Here is a 26566-nt window from a genome sequence, read left to right on the forward strand (position 1 = left end):
ATCTTTGGACTGTGGGAGGAAACCGGAGCACCCGGAGGAAACCCACGCAGACACGGGGAGAATGTGCAAACTCCACATAGTCAGTCGCCTGAGTCGGGAATTGAACGCGGGTCTCTGGCACTGTGAGGCAGCAGTGCTAACCACTGTGCCACCGTGCCGCCCAAGGCAGATGATTTACAGACTCAGAATTCTGCACGTTTTCAGTGACATCTCTTTGTGTGTTTGCTGTCTCCCAAATCACAAGCCAGAGAGGGGTGTGAGCAGTGGACTAGGGTGACCTCTTTAGAACAACTTCTGGGATATCCTTCAATAATTGGTGTTATCCTCATGGGCGTGTCCAGCACTCTAGGGTTTGGGTGAAACAGCGTCTTTAAGAGCCCTGTACCAGGTTTCTGGTCAGTGCCCTGCCCTGAGAAACCAGTTCTGAGGCACAAGTCACTAAATGCTACAACTTGGGCAAGGGGTCTGCTGTTGACCCACATTTCCTGCTACAGAATCTGGGGGATCTGGTCAGACGTATCCTTTGCTTTCAAAGTGTGGTGTAGGATACCGCATACAGAGAGATAGCGAAAGAAGGAAGTGCAGACAGACACAGGGAGAGAGGGAGAGAGGAGGGTTGTAGGAATGCAGAGGGACAAAGGTTAAAGTGAACATGCTCAGGTTTCCATTCCGTATCTCCATGTTCAATCCGTATTTAAGCACAGAATCACAGGGTGGGAATTTAACTGCGGCAACTGATCATGTACCCTGAAAAAATGGAAAACAAAAGTACATTTGTTCATGGGAAACACACAGAGTGGATTTAGATATGGGCACATACTATTTAATAGCTGTGTTTTTGGAAAACAGCAACAGGATCAGCCAGAGTCAGCATAGATTTACAAAAGGAAAATCATGCCTGACAAGCCGACTGGACTTTTGTGGTGAAGTAAGTAGCAGCGTTGATAAGGAGCCAGTCGATGTGATTTACTTTGACTTTCAGAAAACTTGCGATAAATTCCCACATAAGAGATTAGCGTGCCAAATTAAAATGCATTGGGTTGGGGGTAGTGGACTTACATGGGTAGAGAACTGGCTGGTAGACAGGAACAAAGAGTAGGAATAAATGGGATCAGTGTTTGAGACCCCAGCAATTCACATTGTATGTCAATGATCTACCTGTTGGTGGCACGGTGGCTCAGTGGTTAGCACTGTTGCCTCACAACACCAGGGACCTGGGTTTGATTCCTACGCGGGCAACTATCCGTGTGAAGTTTGCACATTCTCCCCGTCTCTGCGTGGGTTTCCTCCAGATGCTCCAGTTTCCTCTCACAATCCAAAGATGTGCAGGTCAGGTGAATTGGCCATGCTAAATTGCCCGTAGTGTTAGGTGCGTTAGTCAGAGGTAAATATAGGGTAGGGGAATGGGTCTGAGTGGGTTACTCTTCGCAGGGGCGGTGTGGACTTGTTGGGCCGAAGGGCCTGTTTCATACTGTAGGGAATCTAATCATCTAAATGAGGGCAGGAGATGTGTTATCTCTAAATTTGCAGATGACACAGAGCTGATGGGAGGGTGAGCTGTGAGGAGGATGCAGAGATGCTTCAGTGTAATTTAGACAAGTTGAATGAGTGGGTAAATGCATGGCAGATGAAGTACAATGTTGGTAAATGTGAAGATTTGGAGATGCCGGTGTTGGACTGGGGTGTACAAAGTTAAAAATCACACAACACCAGGTTATAGTCCAACAGGTTTAATTGGAAGTACACTAGCTTTCAGAGCGACGCTTCTTCATCAGGTGATAGTGGAGCCCTCCACTATCACCAGATGAAGGAGCATCGCTCCGAAAGCTAGTGTGCTTCCAATTAAACCTGGTGGACTATTACCTGGTGTCGTGTGATTTTTAACTTGGTAAATGTGAAGTTGCCCACTTTGGTGACAAAAACATCCATGAGCAGAATGAATGGTGGGGCAGGCTCAAAGAGTCAAATGGCGTACTCCAGCTCCTGTTTCTCTCTCACACACTCATGTGCAGAGAGTGAGGACACTCACACAAATATCGAAGAGTAACTTTTCCGTTAAGGTGTGTATCAGTCTCTTGCTCACCTGGCTGAGGGAGATGATTGATGGCGATTGCTTTTTCTCCGCAGTGGGACCTCCAGTGGTATCTCCCTCTTGTGGTTCCGCTTCAGGCAGGGAACTGCTTTGAGAAGGAGGAACAGAAATGTTACCCAAATTGTCTCCACCTTCCTAACTCTATCCCTTCAGCTTTAGCTCTTTGAAATGTTTTCCTTATGAGCAGTGTTAAATCTCACTCTAGTTTATTCAGAAATATTTACTCCAACCTCCCAGCCACTTCACTACCGCAATTTTATTCCTTCATGAAACAACTCTGGCTCATTTCCGCTCCCTCTGTACAGCAGCAATTGAACTGTAAAAGCAGGCAAAATATACTCTCGGTGTAGTTCCTGCACTGTGAGCATTGAGCAGTTTGCATTGGTTTTTCTGACTAAGGGTAATTATTATGAATTTTAGTGTTGAGAGTCCCAGTACTTATTAGACAGACAGGAGCGCACACACAGGTTAGAAATGAGAGTCTTGCTTTAACCTTGAACAGAGCGAAACAGCCCAAGGCATTTCACAGGAGTATGAGGCAAGGCCGCACAAGGATGAGGACTTTAAAATCAACCCACTGCCTGACTAGGAGCCAATGTCCTGAGCATTGGGATGACAGGGGAAAGGTTTAGATGGGAGTTAACACATGGACAGCAGGGTTTTAGGGGGATCTCAAGTTTTCAGGATAGAATGTGGGAGGTCCACCACCAGTGGCTTCACAAATAGATGGGGTGGTGAAGAGGGCATATTGTACACCTGCCTTCATTGGTCGGAGCATTAAGTACAGGAGTTGGAATGTCATGTTACTGCTGTACAGGACTTTAGTAAGAACACATTTGGAGTACTGCTACAAGATATTATTAAACTGAAAAGGATGCAAAAAACATTTACAAGAATGGTACTGAGACTGGAAGGTTTGAGTTTTGGAAAGGCTGGAACTCGTTCTCCCTGGAGCTTTGGAGGCTGAGGGGTGACCTTGTAGGGGTTTACAAAATCATAAGGGGCATGGATAGGGTGAATAGCCAAGGTCTTTTCCCCAGGGTAAAGGAGTCCAAAACTGGAAGACTTTGAATTACGGTGAGAGGGGAAAGACTTAAAAGGGACCTGAGGGGCAACATTTTCACTGACAGAGTGGTGCATATATAGAATGAGCTGCCAGAAGAAATGGTAGAGGTGAGTACGATTACAACATTTAAAAGACAGTTGGAAAGATTTAGAGGAATATGGGCCAAAGGCTGGCAAATTGGACTAGTTTAATTTAGGAAATCTGGTTGGGCAAAGGGTCTGTCTCCGTGCTGTTTACATCATTGTATCAGAATAATGGAAATCAAAGGGAACAAAAGGGAGAGTGTAGGTGTTTGCAGCAGCTGAGTTAGACAGAGGTAAAGTTAGCGATATTCCAGAGGTGGAAATCCATAGTCTAGTCATCATGTGATTTGAAGCTCCCTTTCAGCCCAAATACGGCACCAAGGTTGAAGCAGACTGATTTCATCACAGCTTGCCTGTAATTTCCTCCTTTAAGATGCTCCTGAAGGCGTGCCTGTTAGATCCAGCCTTAGCTTGCCTGCCTTCCCGATGTGGTTCAGGGTCAGACTTTGCTCTGACAATTGCCCCTACGAAATGCCTTGGGATGGTTCTCTCGATGGAGGGTGCTAACGAAGAGCAGCTTTTTTTTTGTTTTGGAGAAGAGGCAGAGATATTGAGGTGGAAATACAGGGCTTAGTAAAACCTTTTCACCATACTTGAAGGAGGAAACCTGGGGAAGCCAGGCCGATACTGTGGAAAGGGCAATCCCTCAGCCGGGTGTCTGACTGACAGGAGACCAGTGGGATCTCAATCAACCATCAACACTCGGACTGCATTTGCACAGAGTTCTGGAAGCAGCTAGTTAACAGGGAAAGCAGTGTCCCATTGCTGTCAAGCTATGTGGAGCAGGATGAAATTTGACAGCATCTAATATCTGACGATGCAGACAATCCCATGAGTGGCACTGAGCAGATAGGATGGTCAGGAATTCACTGGCACAGCATGTTTATTGAGGTCTTATATACTGTTATATACACACAGAAGGGACTGTGATTTCCTACCTGACCTGGAGCAGGTGCTCAGACATCTCGGACTGTTTACAACGCCAGGCCCTGCAAAAAAAAAAATCACAGGGTGAATATTTACCAGTCAATTGAATAAATAAAATCAAACACATCACACTAACATACAAAGGCAGTCTTTGTACATCAGCGACAAATTACTATCCACTGATTTCTACACATAGTGCTCACTATCGAGGCCAGACTGAGCATTTTTGTACAATTTGTAAAGGCCAGGGTGCGCAAAACAATCAGCAGTTCAAAAATAGCATGAATGGGCATCTCAGTGAGACAGTACTGAGTGAGTGCTGCACTGTCAGTGAGGCAGTACTGAGAGAGTGCTGTACTGTCAGTGAGACAGTGCTGAGGGAGTGCTGTACTGCCAGTGAGACAGTACTGAGGGAGTGCTGCACTGTCAGTGAGACAGTACTGAGGGAGTGCTGCACTGTCAGTGAGACAGTACTGAGGGAGTGCTGCACTGTCAGTGAGACAGTACTGAGAGAGTGCTGTACTGTCAGTGAGACAGTACTGAGGGAGTGCTGTACTGCCAGTGAGACAGTACTGAGGGAGTGCTGCACTGCCAGTGAGACAGTACTGAGAGAGTGCTGTACTGTCAGTGAGACTGTACTGAGAGAGTGCTGTACCGTCAGTGAGACAGTACTGAGAGAGTGCTGTACTGTCAGTGAGACAGTACTGAGGGAGTGCTGTACTCCGAGTGAGACAGTACTGAGGGAGTGCTGCACTGTCAGTGAGACAGTACTGAGAGAGTGCTGTACTGTCAGTGAGACAGTACTGAAGGAGTGCTGTACTGTCAGTGAGACAGTACTGAGGGAGTGCTGCACTGTCAGTGAGACAGTACTGAAGGAGTGCTGAACTGTCAGTGAGACAGTACTGAGGGAGTGCTGTACTGTCAGTGAGACAGTACTGAGGGAGTGCTGCACTGTCAGTGAGACAGTACTGAGGGAGTGCTGTACCATCAGTGAGACAGTATTGAGGGAGTGCTGTTCTGTCAGTGAGACAGTACTGAGGGAGTGCTGCACTGTCAGTGAGACAGTACTGAGGGAGTGCTGTACCGTCAGTGAGACAGTACTGAGGGAGTGCTGTACTGTCAGTGAGACAGTACTGAGGGAGTGCTGTACTGTCAGTGAGACAGTACTGAGGGAGTGCTGCACTGTCAGTGAGACAGTACTGAGGGAGTGCTGTACTGTCAGTGAGACAGTACTGAGGGAGTGCTGTACTGTCAGTGAGACTGTACTGAGGGAGTGCAGTACCGTCAGTGAGACAGTACTGAGGGAGTGCTGTACTGTCAGTGAGACAGTACTGAGGGAGTGCTGTACTGTCAGTGAGATAGTACTGAGGGAGTGCTGCACTGTCAGTGAGACAGTACTGAGGGAGTGCTGTACTGACAGTGAGACAGTACTGAGGGAGTGCTGTACTGACAGTGAGACAGTACTGAGGGAGTGCTGTACTGACAGTGAGACAGTACTGAGGGAGTGCTGTACTGACAGTGAGACAGTACTGAGGGAGTGCTGTACTGACAGTGAGACAGTACTGAGGGAGTGCTGTACTGACAGTGAGACAGTACTGAGGGAGTGCTGTACTGACAGTGAGACAGTACTGAGGGAGTGCTGTACTGACAGTGAGACAGTACTGAGGGAGTGCTGTACTGACAGTGAGACAGTACTGAGGGAGTGCTGTACTGACAGTGAGACAGTACTGAGGGAGTGCTGTACTGACAGTGAGACAGTACTGAGGGAGTGCTGTACTGACAGTGAGACAGTACTGAGGGAGTGCTGCACTGTCAGTGAGACAGTACTGAGGGAGTGCTGCACTGTCAGTGAGACAGTACTGAGGGAGTGCTGCACTGTCAGTGAGACAGTACTGAGGGAGTGCTGCACTGTCAGTGAGACAGTACTGAGGGAGTGCTGCACTGTCAGTGAGACAGTACTGAGGGAGTGCTGCACTGTCAGTGAGACAGTACTGAGGGAGTGCTGCACTGTCAGTGAGACAGTACTGAGGGAGTGCTGCACTGTCAGTGAGACAGTACTGAGGGAGTGCTGCACTGTCAGTGAGACAGTACTGAGGGAGTGCTGCACTGTCAGTGAGACAGTACTGAGGGAGTGCTGCACTGTCAGTGAGACAGTACTGAGGGAGTGCTGCACTGTCAGTGAGACAGTACTGAGGGAGTGCTGCACTGTCAGTGAGACAGTACTGAGGGAGTGCTGCACTGTCAGTGAGACAGTACTGAGGGAGTGCTGCACTGTCAGTGAGACAGTACTGAGGGAGTGCTGCACTGTCAGTGAGACAGTACTGAGGGAGTGCTGCACTGTCAGTGAGACAGTACTGAGGGAGTGCTGCACTGTCAGTGAGACAGTACTGAGGGAGTGCTGCACTGTCAGTGAGACAGTACTGAGGGAGTGCTGCACTGTCAGTGAGACAGTACTGAGGGAGTGCTGCACTGTCAGTGAGACAGTACTGAGGGAGTGCTGCACTGTCAGTGAGACAGTACTGAGGGAGTGCTGCACTGTCAGTGAGACAGTACTGAGGGAGTGCTGCACTGTCAGTGAGACAGTACTGAGGGAGTGCTGCACTGTCAGTGAGACAGTACTGAGGGAGTGCTGCACTGTCAGTGAGACAGTACTGAGGGAGTGCTGCACTGTCAGTGAGACAGTACTGAGGGAGTGCTGCACTGTCAGTGAGACAGTACTGAGGGAGTGCTGCACTGTCAGTGAGACAGTACTGAGGGAGTGCTGCACTGTCAGTGAGACAGTACTGAGGGAGTGCTGCACTGTCAGTGAGACAGTACTGAGGGAGTGCTGCACTGTCAGTGAGACAGTACTGAGGGAGTGCTGCACTGTCAGTGAGACAGTACTGAGGGAGTGCTGCACTGTCAGTGAGACAGTACTGAGGGAGTGCTGCACTGTCAGTGAGACAGTACTGAGGGAGTGCTGCACTGTCAGTGAGACAGTACTGAGGGAGTGCTGCACTGTCAGTGAGACAGTACTGAGGGAGTGCTGCACTGTCAGTGAGACAGTACTGAGGGAGTGCTGCACTGTCAGTGAGACAGTACTGAGGGAGTGCTGCACTGTCAGTGAGACAGTACTGAGGGAGTGCTGCACTGTCAGTGAGACAGTACTGAGGGAGTGCTGCACTGTCAGTGAGACAGTACTGAGGGAGTGCTGCACTGTCAGTGAGACAGTACTGAGGGAGTGCTGCACTGTCAGTGAGACAGTACTGAGGGAGTGCTGCACTGTCAGTGAGACAGTACTGAGGGAGTGCTGCACTGTCAGTGAGACAGTACTGAGGGAGTGCTGCACTGTCAGTGAGACAGTACTGAGGGAGTGCTGCACTGTCAGTGAGACAGTACTGAGGGAGTGCTGCACTGTCAGTGAGACAGTACTGAGGGAGTGCTGCACTGTCAGTGAGACAGTACTGAGGGAGTGCTGCACTGTCAGTGAGACAGTACTGAGGGAGTGCTGCACTGTCAGTGAGACAGTACTGAGGGAGTGCTGCACTGTCAGTGAGACAGTACTGAGGGAGTGCTGCACTGTCAGTGAGACAGTACTGAGGGAGTGCTGCACTGTCAGTGAGACAGTACTGAGGGAGTGCTGCACTGTCAGTGAGACAGTACTGAGGGAGTGCTGCACTGTCAGTGAGACAGTACTGAGGGAGTGCTGCACTGTCAGTGAGACAGTACTGAGGGAGTGCTGCACTGTCAGTGAGACAGTACTGAGGGAGTGCTGCACTGTCAGTGAGACAGTACTGAGGGAGTGCTGCACTGTCAGTGAGACAGTACTGAGGGAGTGCTGCACTGTCAGTGAGACAGTACTGAGGGAGTGCTGCACTGTCAGTGAGACAGTACTGAGGGAGTGCTGCACTGTCAGTGAGACAGTACTGAGGGAGTGCTGCACTGTCAGTGAGACAGTACTGAGGGAGTGCTGCACTGTCAGTGAGACAGTACTGAGGGAGTGCTGCACTGTCAGTGAGACAGTACTGAGGGAGTGCTGCACTGTCAGTGAGACAGTACTGAGGGAGTGCTGCACTGTCAGTGAGACAGTACTGAGGGAGTGCTGCACTGTCAGTGAGACAGTACTGAGGGAGTGCTGCACTGTCAGTGAGACAGTACTGAGGGAGTGCTGCACTGTCAGTGAGACAGTACTGAGGGAGTGCTGCACTGTCAGTGAGACAGTACTGAGGGAGTGCTGCACTGTCAGTGAGACAGTACTGAGGGAGTGCTGCACTGTCAGTGAGACAGTACTGAGGGAGTGCTGCACTGTCAGTGAGACAGTACTGAGGGAGTGCTGCACTGTCAGTGAGACAGTACTGAGGGAGTGCTGCACTGTCAGTGAGACAGTACTGAGGGAGTGCTGCACTGTCAGTGAGACAGTACTGAGGGAGTGCTGCACTGTCAGTGAGACAGTACTGAGGGAGTGCTGCACTGTCAGTGAGACAGTACTGAGGGAGTGCTGCACTGTCAGTGAGACAGTACTGAGGGAGTGCTGCACTGTCAGTGAGACAGTACTGAGGGAGTGCTGCACTGTCAGTGAGACAGTACCAGCAGGTCAGGCAGCATCCAAGGAACAGGAGAATCGACGTTTTGGGCATAAGCCCTTCTTCAGGAATGAGGCAAGTGTGTCCAGCAGGCTAAGATAAAAGGTATCTTAGCTGCTGGACACACTTTCCTCATTCCTGAAGAAGAGCTTATGCCCGAAATGTCGATTCTCCTGTTCCTTGGATGCTGCCTGACCTGCTGCGCTTTTCCAGCAACACATTTTCAGCTCTGATCTCCAGCATCTGCAGCCCTCACTTTCTCTCAATATCCCTCCAAACCCTTCCTACTCATATACACATCCAAGTGCCTCTTAAATAAGTGAGAGAGTGCTGCACTGTCAGTGAGACAGTATTGAGGGAGTGCTGCATTGTCAGTGAGGCAGTACTGAGGGAGTGCCGCACTGTCAATGAGACAGTACTGAGGGAGTGCTGCATTGTCAGTGAGGCAGTACTGAGGGAGTGCCGCACTGTCAGTGAAGCAGCACTGAGGGAGTGCTGCACTGTCAGTGAGGCAGTACTGAGGGAGTGCTGCATTGTCAGTGAGGCAGTACTGAGGGACTGCTGCACTGTCAGATTGTCAGTGAGGCAGTACTGAGGGACTGCTGCACTGTCAGTGAGGCAGTACTGAGGGAGTGCTGTACTGGCAGTGAGACAGTACTGAGGGAGTGCTGCACTGTCAGTGAGACAGTACTGAGGGAGTGCTGCATTATCAGTGAGGCAGTAGTGAGAGAGTGCTGTACTGTCAGTGAGGCAGCACTGAGGGAGTGCTGTATTGTCAGTGAGACAGTAGTGAGAGAGTGCTGTACTGTCAGTGAGGCAGCACTGAGGGAGTGCTGCACTGTCAGTGAGACAGTACTGAAGGAGTGCTGCATTGTCAATGATGCAGTACTGGGGGAGTGCTGCACTGTCAGTGAGACAGTTACTGAGGGAGTGCTGTATTGTCAGTGGAGCAGTACTGCCGGAATGCTGTCCTGTCAGTGAGACAGTACTGAGGGAGTGCTACATTGTCTGCAAGGCAGTACTGAGGAAGTGCTACATTGTTAGTGAGGCAGTACTGGAGGAGTGCTGCCATAAAAAAATCAAAGAAGTCAAAAATGCTTTTGGACTTAGTAATTTCTCATGTTTGTGGTTCTTGGACCCTTCCCCCTTCCCCCATCGCTGAGCGATTAACCTCACCTTGAGGGGCAGCTCCTGAGCAGTACTGCTAAAGTCAAAGCTGCCATTGCTGAGGCCAATGTCAGGACCGCTACAAACCAGGTGTCTGGCTTCCAGTATTCATCCAGCAGGGTCACTATTTTATTCTCTGGCGTCCTTGTCTGTGAATAAAGAGAGCAGAAAACATCCATGGTACTAATTAAAAAGACAATGGCTATGACTGTAAGTGTAATACATTCTCATTTCCAAACAGCATTCCAAAATATATTGCACATAAGGGTACTTCATAAGAACCCATGATGGTCAGGGTGGTGTTTTAGTTTGAATTGAGGATTGGCTTATAGAAAACACAGTTGTGATAAAGGAAAAATTTTCTGATGGCGATGTGTAAGTGGTGGAGTACCACAGGTGCTGGGCACCCGATAGCTTATAATATCTATTAATGAGTTAGAGTGCGGTTGTGAACTGAGAGAATGCGGTAGACAGAACAGAGAGTGATGCACTGTCAGTGAAACAGTAATGAGGCAGTGCTGCAATTGTCAGAGAGAGAATACTGAGGGTGTGCTGCACCATCAGTGAGACAGTACTGCGAGGGAGTGCTGCATTATTAGTGAGACAGTACTGAGTGGGTGCTGCATTATTAGTGAGAACGTACTGAGAGAGTGCTGCACTGTCAGTAGAGATTAGAGTGCTGCCTCTCACTTTTGCTGATGAAGTTTGTGTCACAGGTAGACAGGATGGTTCAGAAGGCATTTAGCACACTTGCCTTCAGTGCTCAGGCCGTTGAATATGGTTGAGGTTGTACAGGATGTTAGTGAGGTCTCTTCTGGAGTATTGTGTACAGTTCTGGTCACCCTACTATAAGATGAATTATTAAATTGGGGAGGCTTCAGAGAAGCTTTACCAGGAAGTTGCAGGAATGGAGGGTTTGAATGATAAAAATAGGCTGGATAGGCCAGGACATTCTTCACTGGATCGTAAGAGGTTAAGCGATGACCTTATTGAGGTTTACAAAATCATGAGGGGTCCAGATCAGCTTCTTTTCCCTCGGGTAGGGGAGTTCTAAACAAGGGGGCACATTTTAAGGTGAGAGGAGAAAGTTTTAAAAAGGACATGGGGGTAACTTTTTCACACAGAGAGTGGTTTATGTGTGGAATGAACTGCCAAGGAAGTTGTGGATGCAGGGACAGTTACAAAATTTGAACAGCATTAGGATAAGTACATGGATAGGAAGGGTTTGAAGGGATATGGGCCAAACACAGGCAAATGGGACTAGTTTAGTTTGGGAACATGGTCGGTGTGGACCGAAGGGTCTGTTTCCATGCTGTATAACTCTATGACTCTATTACGTAAAAATAGGTGGAAAGACAAATAGCAAGGCTGACACAGGAGTCTGCAGAGGGATATTGACAGTTTGAGAATGGGCAAAAGGTTGGTGGATGGGATATGATGTGAGGTTGTGTTGCAGTGGTAGTGTGCTAGATAAAGAGGCCTACATTCAAGCCCTGCTGCTGCAGAGATGTGTAATAACATCTCTGAACAGGTTGATTCGAAAAGTAGGTTAATGAAAAATTATGTGAGGGTTATGAGTAGAAGAGCCAGTTATTATTTAAATGGGAAAGCTTCAGTACAGAGTGTTTTGGGAGTCCTCATGTATAAAGCACAAAAAGCTCATATCCAATTTCAGCTGGTAATAAGGAAGGGAAATGGAATGTTGGCCTTCATTTCAAAGATGTGGAGGTGCCGGTGTTGGACTGGGGTGTACAAAGTTAAAAATCACGCAACACCACGTTATAGTCCAATAGGTTTATTTGGAAGCGCTAGCTTTCAGAGTGCTGCTCCTTCCTCAGGTACCTTTGGAAGAGGATCATGAGACACAGAATTGATAGCAAAAGATTACAGTGTCATGCAACTGAAGTGATATATTGACCAAACCTAAATTGCTGTTAAGTCTTTCATCTTTTAGAATGGGTCGGTGGTATCTGTTCATTAATATGTAAATTTCACAACTTCTTTTAAGTCACATTCTCGAGGTAACTGAAGGTTTTATAAAAAAAGGCGACATCTCAGCTCAGACAATGCATTAAAGGTGTGAGGATGGAGTCTGTCTGTATCCCAATCTTGAGTCAGACTGGTTCTATTTCCAAAATAGGAATTTATAAAATATTACATGGATTGACTGCCTGCATTAACAGCTGCAGGTTGTGTGTTTTGTCTAAGGGAAGATAGACTGGCACATAATGCAGTCCAGAGAAAGTTCACTGGGATGATACTAGGTACAGAGGCATTTTCTTATGAGGAGAGGTTGACCAGGTTGAACTTGTACTCATTGAAGTTTAGAAAAGTTAGAGGAGATGCTATTAAAACATATAACATTCTTAGGGGGTTCGATAGGGTAATTGCAGAAGTTCAGGGATGTGCAGGTTAGGTGGCTTTGCCATCATTAATGTAGGGTTATGGGACTAGAGTGGGGAGTGGCTCTGGGTGGGATGTTCTTCAGAGGATCAGTGCAGATTCAATGGGCTGATTGGCTTCTATCTACACTGCTGGGACTCTATGATTCTATGATCTGGGTCCAACTCAGTTGACAACTCAGTTGGAGCTGCTGGTCCCTCCTGGGATCAGTCAGTATCACTCTGGACAATCCTAGTCAATGCAGCTCCTCACTGGACCACTAACATTAACACAGAGGGCACACACTTGAGGACTGCTGTTTATGGGAATGAAACCAATTGAAATTTGAGATTTACAGGAACTCAAGAATTAACAGCAGGAATAGACCATATAACTTGCCAAGTCTGTTTCATCATTTAATGTGATCATGGCCGACCTTTGACTCCACTCGCAATGTCTGGGTTCCTTCTGTTTTGACCTCAGCTGATGTCATGACTGAACAATTCCAATCCCAGGCTGAAACCTAGCTTAACACACCATATTTTTATTTCTTTTGGTTTTAATGAAGTGGTCTCTTGCCGAAACGTAAGTATAAAATGCTGTAGGTTTTGCTTTAACCATAAAACTGAAGTTTATTAATAAAAGAAATGAAATTAAAATAGAATAAACCAAACAATCTGTTTATAACACAAATTCAAAGACTTTTGCACACAGTAATAGCGCAATCCCATTAATCCCAAAATATGTCTTTATAAGTTAAAAGGAAAAATATCAGCTTTTTATCACATCACTGATATAGAACTTATACCAGCACCCCTGATTTTAACACCTCACTAGACATAAGTTGCTTTGTGACTTTAACGTATAGAGACTGGAAGTGTAGATAGAATTTTATAGATTTCTAAGACACTCCCCTGCTCATAAACCACCATAAATGAAGTTTCGGGCATTAGCCCTTCTTCAGGGCTGAAGAAGGGCTAATGCCTGAAACTTCGATTCTCCTGTTCCCTAGATGCTGCCTGACCTGCTGCGCTTTTCCAGCAACACATTTCCATCTCTGATCTCCAGCATCTGCAGACCTCACTTTCTCCACCATAAATGAAGTGCCAAATGAACTAGTCTCTCTTCCTATGTCAGTCCTGCCATCTCAGAAATCAGGCTGGTAAACGTTCATTACGCTCCCTTCATTGTTGGAACACTCTTTGTCAGGCAACAAAACCAAAAATGCACACAACACATTGTCTCCCCAAGGCTCTGTACAATTGCAGCAAGACGTTCCTGCTCTTGTTCTCGAATCCTCTTGCTGTGAAGGCCAACATATAATTTCCATTTTTATCAAGACCTAGATGAGGGTGTAGAAGGATGGATTAGTAAATTTACAGATGACATTAAGGTTGGTGGAATTGTGGATAGTGCTGAAGGATGTTGCAGGTTACAGAGGGGTAAAGATAAGCTGCAGAGCTGGTGGCAAGTGGAGTTTAATGCAGAAAAGTGTGAGGTGATTCATGTTAGAAGGAGCAACAGGAATAAAGAATACTGGGCTAATGGTAAGCTTCTTGGTAGAGTAGATGAGCAGAGAAACCTCGGTGTCCATACAGATCCCTGAAAGTTGCCAGCCAGGTTGATAGGGTTGTTAAGAAGACATGCGGTGTATTGGCTTTTATTGGTAGAGGGATTGAGATTTGGAGCCACGAGGTCATGCTACAGCTGTACAAAACTCTGGTGCGGCCACTTGGAGTATTGCTTACAGTTCTGGTCATCGCATTATAGGAATGTTGTGGAAGCTTCGGAAAGGGTTCAGTGGAGATTTACCAGGATGTTGCCCGGTATGGAGGGAATGTCTTATGAAGAAAGGCTGAGGGACTTGAGGCTATTTTGTTAGAGAGAAGAAGTTTGAGAAGCGACTTAATTGAGATCTATAGGATAATCAGAGGGTTATGTCAAGAGACATTTTGGAATTGTAAGTGTAAAGTTATTTGTTCCCTACCAGCTGTTCCAATGAAGCTTTCATATTGTATATCACCAGATAATTCCTTTTGAAAAACCAGTCTCACTAGGTGCTGGCAGTTATAATCTCCCACACTTACAGTTGATGGTGTAGTCGTAGTTGGTGTGGTAGTTGTCCAAGGAACTACGTGGACAATGACAATCGCCGTGGTTGTCAGTTCAACTTTTGAATCAGCACCGTTACTGTCGGTGACCTGAATGAGGAGTTCAAAGGTCGTTGGGTCAGAGATCCCATCTAGATTATACGAGAAGGTGTTTCTTGAGAACAGGGCACTGCCCTGGGAAATGAAGCGGTCGTTTATATTTCCTGGTGGGATTAAATAAATATAGTTTTAATTGAATATTAGAAAGTTGCAATATGTAGATGGGGCAAGGATAGTGCCTTAGAGACAAGTTAAATTTCACTCATTTCCCACCCTGGGAACAGTGAATTCTGACCTGTTATTAATAGTATTCTTTGACAGACAGTTGATCTTGAGAGTGGAAAAGCAGACTGGCACTGAGTACCATCTGCTTCCACTTATACATTGCCAGAGATCTGAGGTTTGACACTGGCACTACTGACCTCCATCAACACACTCCTGAGATACCAGAGACACTGGGGACTAAAGTGTCCCTAGTAACCCCTCCAATCCTATTGACAGTTCACCAAAGAATCATATTTCTAAATCTCCTTTCCCTATCTCATAATATCTCATGGGTAATACAATAGTGTAGGTTAGATGAGCTTCAGATTGGTTTCACAGGGTGGCGCAACATCAAGTGCTGAAGGCCTGTACTGCACTGTAATGTTCTCTGTTCTAATACTGTACTGAAGTATAGTCGCTGTTGTAACTGAGGTAAATGCTACAACCATTTTGCACTTGGCAAGCTCTCAGACATTCTGTCCTGGATATTCACCCAGAAAGGTTGCAGGGGCTCGGGCGGCAGAAGTTGAGGTCTCTCTGGGTGCTGCAGAGTTTTAATGCCACAGTGTGTGACAGATTTCCTAACCAGAGGTCAGCCTGTTAGATCAGCTTGGCTCCCGGGTGGGTAAGGACATCTCTGGAGGTAGCTGCAGAAGCAGGCATGGCATGATCCCAGATGCTAGGCTAGAAGTTGTCCAATCCTTGGGGGAAGAGTCTTATCAGGGTGTTTGGATAGGAAGAGTGATGAATGATGGAGTGGGAGATTGGGAGAAGGCTAGGAGATAACATTCCTCCTTATGGACCACAAATGGGGTTCGAAATGCACTTATGATCTCCCTAAATCCATTTCTAGTGTCACCTCATTTAGATTTGGTGAGATTCCAGAGGCCTGGCAAAAACAGTTTGAGAATGTTCACAGTAATGTTGGAATTGCCAATCTGCCTCCTGTTCTGTCTCCATTTCTATTTCTAAGTGGAGATTTTAAAATTGGACCAGACCCAAGACATACCTTGTTGGGGTTAATGGGTCACATGCCTACTATAGGGAAAGCCCCCACCCCACCCCCACCCCCCCAACACCACCCACACTTCCCAAACCATCCTGCGAGAACCTCAGTTTAGGCCCTGGTCTGACAGACAGCAGCTCCAACACTGCACCACCCCTCAATGGGGCATAAGTCTGGATTTTGTCTTCAAGTTTCTGGAGACGGATGCCAAGCCACAAACTCCTGGCAGCAAGACAAGGGTGTCACCAACTGGTGCTCACCCTCCCCTAAAGGCTCTTAGAGCTTAAACACACCTCCAAATAGTTCCAGCCCAAAGGGGTGTTACGCAGCATATACCAACCACGCAAGGGAACTGGCAGCTCCTTGTGCTTGTAAAATTGCGATACAGATAAACAGGTCTCACCACCAACAATTCTGTAGTTGAGGAGATCAGAATCTTTGTCAGTACAGAACAGTGTAACAATGGGGAGATTGTTTGCTCGTGTAGAGTAGATTGTTTCCTTGTAGAACGGGGGCGAACATACAGGAGGAACATCATTTACATTCTGCAAGTAAAGAATGCACCGGTCAGTTGTGTGCTGCCATTCCCGCACTGGCTCACTCAGGCTAGTGTTTCATTGCCTGGGAAAGGTTCAGCTTTCAATCTTGCCACAAGGGGGAATGGGGTGATTGTACGGTGGGGAGGCATCACCCACAGAACAATAAAGGAAAAGCCGATATGGATCTACCTGTTGTGAACATGTAGATGTCACTTTAAGGTTTATACGTGGAGTCAATTGTCCTATATTGTTAAAAATCACACAACACCAGATTATAGTGCAACAGGTTATTTTGGAAATACAAGCTTTCAGAGCGCAGCTCCTTCGTCAGGTAGCTAGTGTGGCAGGATCATAGGACACAGAATTTATAGTAAAATATCAAAATGTCATAGAACTGATGTGATATATTAAACCAACCTAAATTGCTGTTAAATCTTTAATCATTTAGAATGGGATGCAGTTTTCCAGTGATTAATGTGTAAATCCCAGAATTTCTTTCAAATCATGTTCCCGAGATAACTTAAGGTTTTATTTTAAAGAAATGACATCTCGGCTCAGACAATGTATTGAAGGTGTGAGGTTAGAGTCTGCCTGCGTCCTAACCTTGAGTCAGACTGGTTTTATTTCCAAAATAGGAATTTATAAAATGTCACATGGACTGACTGCCGACAGATTGTATGCTTTTTGAACAAAATGGAATGTATTTGCAAATACAAATCTTCTAAGCTTTTAAAGATTTGACAGAATCTAGGTTTGTTTAATACTTCGTGTCAGTTGTAGGTGGCAGAAATGGCGGAGAATGATGTCATGTACACAGAGTTTGGTGGGGTGGAAGGTGAGGACCAGGGGGGGTTCAGTCCTTGTTGTGGTTGGAGGGGTGGGGTTTGAGGGCAGAGGTTTAGGAAGTGGACGAGATGCATTGGAGGGCATCCTCAACCACATGGGAAGGAAGGGAAATTGCGGTCTTTAAAGAAGGAGGCCATCTGGTGTGTTCTGTGGTGGAACTGGTCCTCCTGAGAGCAGATGTGGAGGATTTGGGAATAAGAGATAGCATTTTTGCAGGAGGTGGGTGGGGAGAGATGTAATCCAGGTAGTTGTGGGAGTCGGTGGGTTTGTAGAAAATATCAGGGTTGAGTCGTTTGTCGTTGATGGAGATGGAGAAGTCCAGGAAGGGGAGGGACATGTCAGAGATGGTCCAGGTGAATTTACATTCATCCTCCACCATTTTTGCCACTGATAAACAGACCCCACCACCAGAGATATTTTCCCTCCCCACCCCTATCCGCTTTCCATAAAGACCGTTCCCTCCGCAACTACATTGTCAGGTCCTCCAACAACCCACCCTCCCCTCCCGGCACCTTCCCTTGCCTCCACAGGAATTGCAAAACCTGTGCCCACACCACCACCCCCTTCACCTCCATCCAAGGCCCCAAAGCAGCCTTCCATATCCACCAAAGTTTCACCTGCACTTCCACACATGTCATTTATTGTATCCGTTGCTCCCGATGCAGTCTCCTCTACATTGGGGAGACTGGATGCCTTCTCGCAGAGTGCTTTGGGGAACATCTCTGGGACACACCAGCAACCAACCCCACTGCCCTGTGGCCGAACACTTCAACTCCCCCTCCCACTCTGCCGAGGACATGCAGGTCCTGGGCCTCCTCCTTTGCCAATCCCTTACCACCCGATGCCTGGAGGAAGAACACCTCAGCCTCTGCCTCAGGACCTTCCAACCCCATGGCATCATGGTGGATTTCACCAGTTTCCTCATTTCCCCTCCTCTGACCTTACCCCAGTTCCAATCTTCCAGCTCAGCACCTTCCTCATGACCTGTCCCACCTGTCCATCTTCCTTCCCACCTATCTGCTCCACCTTCCAGCCCCATTCCGCTCCCATTTTTCTCTCCACCGCCAAGACTGTCGACCTCATTCCTGATGAAGTCCCGAAATGTGACTTTTCCTGCTCCTCGGATGCTGCCAGACCTGCTGATTTTTAACTTTGTCCACCCCAGTCCAACACCAGCACTCCACATCATGTCCTATATTGACCAGCGTATGGACAGTGGGCACTGTTGCTTTAGCAGAGGAGAGGGGGAAGGGGATCGCGGGTGACTGTGTATGTGAGGGGCTGCTTTTTGGTCCTCAGCAAGCTGCCGTATTTGGGACACAAGTTGGTCGTGGAGAATGTGACAAAGTCTGTGAACATGTGGCAAGGGCCAGACCCAGCGATCAAGAAATATATGTGCAACTTGGTTAAGTCCTTATGATGCAGGATTACATTCCTGGGGGTGTGAGGACTAAACTTATTTTCTCTGTGAGCGTAAGTCAGATAATGAAAGTTTGGTTCTTTTGAAACTTGAAGAGCAAGTATTGGTTTCACAAAGTGGGCGATTTAATTTAAGAAGCTGGATTTGACGCATTTATGAGACTTGCTGGCACCAAGTGTTTTCAGGAAAAAAGATAAGTCACTGTCCATCAGCAGCTTGTGATTTGGGTACAGTTTGTCACAGAGAGAGAGCAGTTGGTGTTCAGAGCTCCAACATCCTGTCAGTCAGAAAAGAAACAGCATTTAAAGTCCTCGGTAGGACTTGAACCTGAAGTAGCTAGCTCAGAAATATGGAGCCTATACACTGTACCCCAAGACCTACTGAAGCAGTTCACAGAGAAACTCTTTACTCCTGGAAGCCCAGCCTTATCAACAGATCCAGGTTATCTTCATTATCCTTAGATGTTCGAACAGGTTTAGGCCATTCAGTACATTGAGTCTGCTCCACCGGTCAATGAGATCCTGGCTGATCTGATAATCCTCAACTCCACTTTCCCCATAATCTTTGATCCCTTAGTATTTAAGAATCTGTCTATCTCAGCCTTGGAATATACTAATGACCCAGTCCTCCAATGGTAAAGAATTCCACAGCTTCACTATCCTCTGAGAGAAGAAATTCCTCCTCATCTCTGCCTTAAACAGAGGACCTCTTATTCTGAGATTATGCGATTTGGTCCTAGACTCTCCCACAGTAGGAAACAACCTCTCTGCATCTACCCTGTCAAGTCATAGAGTCATAGAGATGTACAGCACGGAAACAGACCCTTCAGCCCAACTCATCCATGTCGACCAGATTTCCTAAATTAACCCAATTCCATTTGCCAGCATTTTACCCATATTCCCCTGAACTCTTCCTAATTATATGCCCATCCAGATGTCTTTTAAATGTTATAATTGTACCAGCTTCCATCACTTCCTCTGGTAGATCATTCCATACATGCATCACCCTCTGCATGAAAATATTGCCCCTCAGGTCCTTTTTAAATCTTGTCTCTTACTCTTTTTAAATAAAGTTGTTAAATTGATAGTTTTCCAATCCTTTGGGACTCTTCCAAAAGCTAAGAATTCCTAGAAGATTTTTACCAGTGCATCCACTATCTCTGTAACTACTTCCTTTAATATCCTAGGATGCAGTCCATCAGGTCCAGGAAACTTATTAGGCTTTAGCCCCATTAGTTTCCCTAGCACCTTTTTCCAGTTGTGTTTACTATTGTGTTTATTTCCTTTGCCCCTTGACCATTTTGTAATTTTGGGCTCATTTGCATCTCCTCCATTGACATTCCATCTGAAAGGTCAGGAAGTGGAGGGAAATCATCGACAACTGGCCAGTGATGGGATTGGCAGACTTGTGGTGGTCTTGTGTTCCAGAATGGAGAATGGGCACATTTACAGGAAAGAAAAAAATCATTTTTTGCCCCTCCCCTCTTTATTGGTTCAACCTTGGAAAAAGCAAATGGAGGCACACTGCCTGGGTGGGCTGGAGAGAGGAGGATGGAATCTACTGTCACTCTGTCAGATATGCAAAATGCTCCCTCTCATACCTGAACATTGATGGTGTACTGAGCGTAACTGGTTCTTTGTTGGAGGCTACCAGACACCTCATTCCGATTCATGTCAACCGCCTGAATTGTCAGTGTATAGGTGTCAATTCTTTCGAAATCAAGTGGAAACAGAGTGTTGATTTGGCCTGGAAAAATAATGATCAGAAATCAAATTGGGAGACAACTGACAAGTTAGAAACCACACAGTTTATAAAATACAAACGTAACTGGATAGGAAAATCAAACCATAACACCAGGAATATTCGACAAGGGGTTGGGGCTTTGTGGGACAGCCAGGAAAATGGAGTCAATGCCACAATCAAATTAGGTCCATATCCCTTGATTCCCTGGATCCAACAAACCTACATGTAGTGACGTTGATGCTAAGAGCTTCAATTGACTACTGCCTCCACAGCTCCCCCCAACCCCTCAACCAAAATCAGTGCTTCCTGGCTCCAATGTTAAGTGCCTTCTCTCTCATTTAAAGGTGCACCCTCTTGTTCTGCATCCTCCCACCAATGGAAACTGTTTCTCTATGTCTATCCTCTCAAATCCATTTCACATTGTAACGTTTTGAATTCAATGTGACGAAGAGGTGGATAAGAAGAGAAAAGAGTATTGTTCAATTCAAAATGCTAGTTCTGTTTCTCTCTCAGCAGCTGCTGCACGATGTGCTGAGTATTTGCAGCACTTTTCTATTTTCACCTCAGATTTTCAGAGAGATCTGGGTGCTTCGCACAGAAAGTCTGAATGCAGGGACAGCAAATGGGGATCTAGTATGTTGGCCTTAATTGTAAGACTATTTGAGCAAAGGAAGGAAGTGTTGCCAGAATGTCCAATTGGGTGAGATCACACAATGTGTGGTTTTCTCTCTCTCTATATATGTATATGTATATATGAGGAAAGATACACCTGTATTGGAGGTGGTACAGTGAAGGTTCACTCGACCAGTCCCTGGGATGATAGCCTTATCCTATGATAAGAGGCTTAGTTGATGGATCTATATTCTTGAAGTTTAAAAGAGAGGCGACCTCATTATAATATACAAGATTCTGAAAGGATGTGATACTATGGACACTAAGGCCTTTCACTGCCCATTGCTGGGGTATCTAGAACACAGGACACAGTCTCAAGATACGGATCTAATCATGAAGGACTGAAATTCAGATAAATTTCTTCACTCTAAGGGTTGTGAATCTTTGGATTTTTTTTACTGCAGAGTATGGCAGCTATTCTAGTGTTGAAAGTATTTAAGGCTCCTGGGGAATCAAGGTGTTATGGAGGGTGCGTAGGGAAGTGGGGTCAAGATCCAGTATCAGTCTCATGTCATTAGATGGCAGAGTGAGATCCAAGAGCCACATGGTCTCCTCCTGTCTCTATTCCTTATCTTCTCATACAGCTATCCTGGTAGTCTAACACCAGTTAAGCTACAACATCATTCCAAATTAAACTGTAAGAGTAGATCAACCGAGTGAAAGAATCTTTGGAACTGATGTCAAGAGATTACTCATCACACAAGGAGTGAGCGATGTGTGGAATGGACATCAGTCGGCAGAGGAAACAGGAACCTTAGGTTCATTTAAGGAGTGACTGAATTCTGTTTTTTTGGGAAGACTGTTGACTTTCCTTGGATTGATGAATCAAATGCCATTCTCGGCTCAGTGTCCAGCACATGTGCTTCTGAGTCACACAGTTGTGGCACTCCAGGGAGTAATCTTTCTGATGAAAATGTTACACTGAGGCCTGACCTGCCTTCTCAGGGGAGGTAAGAGGAACAGCAGACTATTCTCTGGTATCCTGGTCGATATTTATCTCTAAACAATACCACAAAAAACAGACTATCCACTCACTTATTAATTGTTTGCAAGAGTTTACTGTGCACAGGTTAATTACTACATTTCCTACATTTCAGCAACATCTACAATTCAGAAGTACCTCATTTATACCTCGCATGATACAAGGTTATGAAATCTGCAACATGAAAACATGTCCTTTCCTTTCAAAATACTCTTAGCTACTTGTGCCCTGTGATTTGGAGCAATGCACTCAGTCAATAGGCTATCAGGCATCTGTCTGTTTCTTTTGATCTACTGTTCCCTGCCACCATCAGTTCCATACATAAACCCAGCCAATGCCTTGAACAGATCCAGTAGCCCCAGTCACTCCCACAATATGAAGAACACTAACCAGTGTATGGGTGAATGTAGAAAGTTGGTGGAGCATGATCAACAATGGAGAAACGCAAGTTATTATAGACCCAGTCAGCATCTGTAGCATTCACTACACCCACCAGTGTGTTCACTGGACTGTTCTCTGGAACCGAGAATGTTCTGATGCCATGAAAGACAGGGGGAAACTCATTGACTTGACTGACAGTGACCAGCATTGAGACAGTTGCTGAAAACAAATCAGAAAAAAATAAAGTTAGAAAGGAGACACTGCAAATTCCTTTACTCAGCTCCACCTACAACAAGAAATATAGGCTGCTCCACTGGCTATTTTCCTCTCTTGCAGTTGAAAGGAATATAAAACCAGAGCTTCAATAGGTATATGCAAAAGGAAGGAAGTAGCCAAAGTAATCAATACAGGCAAGATACTACAGATGCTGAAAATCTGAAACAAACACAGTGAATGGTGAAGAAACTCCGCAGGTCTGACAGTTAATATTTTGAGGAGAAAGTGAGGACTGCAGGTGCTGGAGATCAGAGTTGAGAGTGTGTTGCTGGAAAAGCGCAGCAGGTCAGGCAGCATCCAAGGAGCAGGAGAATCAACGTTTAAGGCCAGAGCCCTTCATCAGTTAATATTTTGAGTCTTGTATGAATCTTCCTCAGAAGGAGGAGGAAGTTGAAGGACACTTAGAAGAGCATAACACAATCAGGCTGATTTAGCACGGCTTTGTGAAAGGAGAAACTTTATTAAGTTTCTTTGACAATGTAACAAACAGGGTTAATAAGGTGTACCAGTAGATATGGTGCATTTTATAATATTCCACATAGAAGTTTACTACAGAAGAGAAGAGCTTATGGTTTTGGAGATTATATATTTGTCAGAATAGAAATTGACTAACATATAGAGTCAGAATAAATGGGTCACTTTCAGGTTGAGGAGATTTGCTTGGTTGATTGTTGGCATGAGGGGTTATCCACTGAGTGCTGAGTACGTTGGACATTGGAGTTTAGCAAAATGGGAGGTGAACCTTTTAAACATAAGATTTTGCAGGAGCTGGCTAGACTAAATGATAGAACGATGGGGAAATCTATAACTAGAGTACACTGTTTCAGAAGAACAGCTCACCGAATTGAGACGGAGGTGACGAGGAATTTCTTTTCCCTGAGCCATTAACCTTTCTTTGGTGTAATTCCTTTTTCCTGAAGCAGTGGGGGCTGTGCCATTCTATATAATGAAGGTGTGATATACAGTGAGGGCTGGGTTATTGTATATAATGAAGGTGTGATATACAGTGAGGGCTGGGTTATTGTATATAATGAAGGTGAGATATACAGTGGGGGCTGGGTTATTGTTTATAATGAAGGTGAGATATACAGTTGGGGCTGGGTTATTGTATATAATGAAGTTGTGATATACAGTGAGGGCTGGGTTATTGTATATAATGAAGGTGAGATATACAGTGAGGGCTGGGTTATTGAATATATTGAGAGTGTGATATCCAGTTGGAGTCTGAGTTATTGTATATATTGAAGATGTGATATATAGTTGGGGTTTGAGTTGTTGAATATATTGAAGGTGTGATATACATTGGGGGTGGTTATTGAATATTTTGGAAGTGTGATATACAGTGAGGGCTGGGTTATTGAATATATCAAAAGTGAGATATACAGTGAGAGATGGGTAGTGAATATATTGAAGGTGTGATATACAGCATCTTGATTATTATAGGAGTAAAGGGGCTCTGGAGAACTGATAGGAAAACGGAAATAAGGCCAAGATCAGCTGGTCATGACGATACTGATTGGTGCAAAATGAAAGTGTGTTCTTTCTGAGGAGGAGTGATGTTGGCTGGCTCTGGATGACGGGGTCTCCATTACAGCAAGGTACTAGAAGGTAACCAGTTGAGGAGATTAGGGATGGATAATCTCAGTGTGTCAGATCCAGTCTGCGTGAGTTACTATGGAGCACTGTGATCCTTACTTGTCCGTGGTGGGGTTCCGGTGTCTGCTACAATGATCTCGGCTGTGTAGCGGAAACCCAGACCTGCCAGCTCACTAGAGTCATAATCGAGGCTCTCGTTCAGCTACAAGAACAAGCAAAGATTGTCAGCGGTCAGTGTTGGTACGACAGTAACCCTGGAACCCTTGCAGTCAGTCCTGCCTCATCACCTGGGCGTGGGGAATCCAAAGCACTGTACCACAGCACAATGTCTTCCTCCCCAGCTCTGCCTTTCTCCCCCTCTGTGTATCCGAGGAAGAGCCACAACTACTGGAGACAGGAGGCTGTGTCTGGGGTGGATGAAGGCAGTGAAGATGTGCCCTCCCTGTACAGTGATAAACTCACTTAGACCCTGCAGCACCAACGCCATCCTCCCAACAAAGGTGAGCACTGAGGGGGCATAGCTGCCATTTCTCAGGGGAGTACAGGACTGGTGGTGTATGTCCTGTTGGACAAGGAGAGGATGCAGGAGGCAGCAGAGCAATGTTCCAGCCAAGGTTTATCTGCTGACCGGGTGCTGTGCTTTCTGCTGGGACCACCCCCCAGTTTGAATTATCTCAGCACCTTGCTGAACACCCTCAGCCCAACACAACGCAAACTCAGCTTGTACATGCCCAGTCCCCCCACACCAACACTGCTCAAAGGATTCATGCAAGAATGCTAGACTAACAGTCCTGCCAACTATTTAACTATTGATCTGTCTTTGATGTGCTGTAGCACTCTCAATTGTTTATTGCCCGCAGAGTGAGAATGGTGTGGTTGTTCCTGTAATCACCAGTCTTCAGGGTCTGTCTGGCAGAATACAGATGAGTAGAAACAATAAGGATGATATTCAGGGAGCTATCACTTCACCCACTTCAATCTGCCAAGTCTGAGAAATTCTCATTTTATCAACAGCAGTGCTTTAAAGACTGATATATTTTCATTATTTTTGATTGTGCACTAAAATGGAAAAATTATTACTTTTTTAATACCAAGGACTGTGGAAGAAATTGCTGCATTTTTGAAAATGAGTTACTAAAATTAATTGTGAGTTTTAGTGACAATGCTTTTTTATTTAAGTAGTTGGGGGGGTGGAGAAATAAGATGGCACATTGCCAGGTTTTGCAAGTTCGCAGTGTGAGGTTTGCCCAGGAACAGAGTGTTGATTGGCTTGTGCCGTTGTGAGCAGTTGCACATGTGAGAGGCTAGCAACCTGACAACAGCTTTCTGATTGGCTCCTGGGCAGAGGAGTGTCCAAGCGATACAAAGAGCAGACAGCCTTCAGGCTGGAAGAAGCAGACTGTATCTCTATTATCTCTGCAGACAAAGTAGCTGCAGTATGAAGAAAACCAGCTAGTATCACATACGATTTGTTATAAGCCGTTTTCCCTAACTGGTTACTCTGAATCTGAATAATTAATATGCAAATCTCCAAAGAACTGAGTATTTGAAAACGTAGGAATCAGAGAACCGGACTTGGCAAGCAGAAGAAAGATCACATTGATTCTGGGGACTGGTGTTATCGAACTGTGTTACCCCAGTAATTCTTGTGCTTCTATCCATAACACCTTTCTCTTTCTGTGTTGATTCGTATGTGTGTGCAGGGGTTTTAAAGGGTGGGGGATATCATTTTAACTTGTAACTAAATGTTGATAGTCATTAACATTTACCTGTGATTAGAATGTACTTGTAATAAACAATGTTAAATACAGGAATCTGGTCTTTATTTTCTGATTCCATCAGATGGGTAAATTGGACTCTTTGTATATTTTGATTAAATAATTACGTTTTCAGCAGACCTGGGAAGTAATGGGTCTGAGGAGTAAGCCTGCTTTCTGTAAGGGTCATACCAGGATCACTGAGCTGGGTCCATCAGAGCAGCCACAACTCTGGCCCCAAAGCCAGGAGACGGACAGCAGTGATGATGGCTGTGTCGCTTACCATGGGATTTCTTCTTCATAAGTCATCCTGAGCTTCTAATGTTTGGATATAGTGACCTTCCCAATTATATAGCTGCTACCCGGAGAAGGACATCCATCACCTTCCACACTAACAGAGAAGCAGGACAAAACCTTCATTCGAATGAATAAGGATCATTGGCTGGTATCAAATGTGTGCCCCCGCCCCCTCATTGATGAGCCCATAACATCAAAATACATAGCAGTGGAAGTAGGCCATTCAGCCCATCAAGTCTGCTCTGACATTCAGTGAGATTACGGCTGATCTGATAATCCTCAAATCTACTTTCCTGCCTTTTTCCCCATAACATTCAATTCCCTGATCCACTAAAGGATTCCACTCCCTTAAAGTGCT

General features: G+C 45.8%; 1 protein-coding gene across 2 annotated transcripts in view; it reads right to left on the minus strand.

Moving 5' to 3' along the window:
• Positions 1-26566, minus strand: part of LOC122559137 (cadherin-related family member 4-like) — an 82745-nt gene that overhangs the window by 4496 nt on the left and 51683 nt on the right. For both annotated transcript variants that reach the window (XM_043708479.1, XM_043708480.1), the window contains 8 exons: positions 24254-24356; positions 22292-22501; positions 20105-20250; positions 16103-16244; positions 14367-14593; positions 9907-10046; positions 4180-4230; positions 2084-2180 (listed from right to left, as the gene is read on the minus strand). In XM_043708479.1, coding sequence (XP_043564414.1) covers positions 2084-2180; positions 4180-4230; positions 9907-10046; positions 14367-14593; positions 16103-16244; positions 20105-20250; positions 22292-22501; positions 24254-24356 — 1116 coding nt within the window. The remainder of the gene's footprint in view (positions 1-2083; positions 2181-4179; positions 4231-9906; positions 10047-14366; positions 14594-16102; positions 16245-20104; positions 20251-22291; positions 22502-24253; positions 24357-26566) is intronic.

The sequence above is a fragment of the Chiloscyllium plagiosum genome, chromosome 18 (assembly GCF_004010195.1).
Source record: "Chiloscyllium plagiosum isolate BGI_BamShark_2017 chromosome 18, ASM401019v2, whole genome shotgun sequence".
Classification (NCBI taxonomy): domain Eukaryota; kingdom Metazoa; phylum Chordata; class Chondrichthyes; order Orectolobiformes; family Hemiscylliidae; genus Chiloscyllium; species Chiloscyllium plagiosum.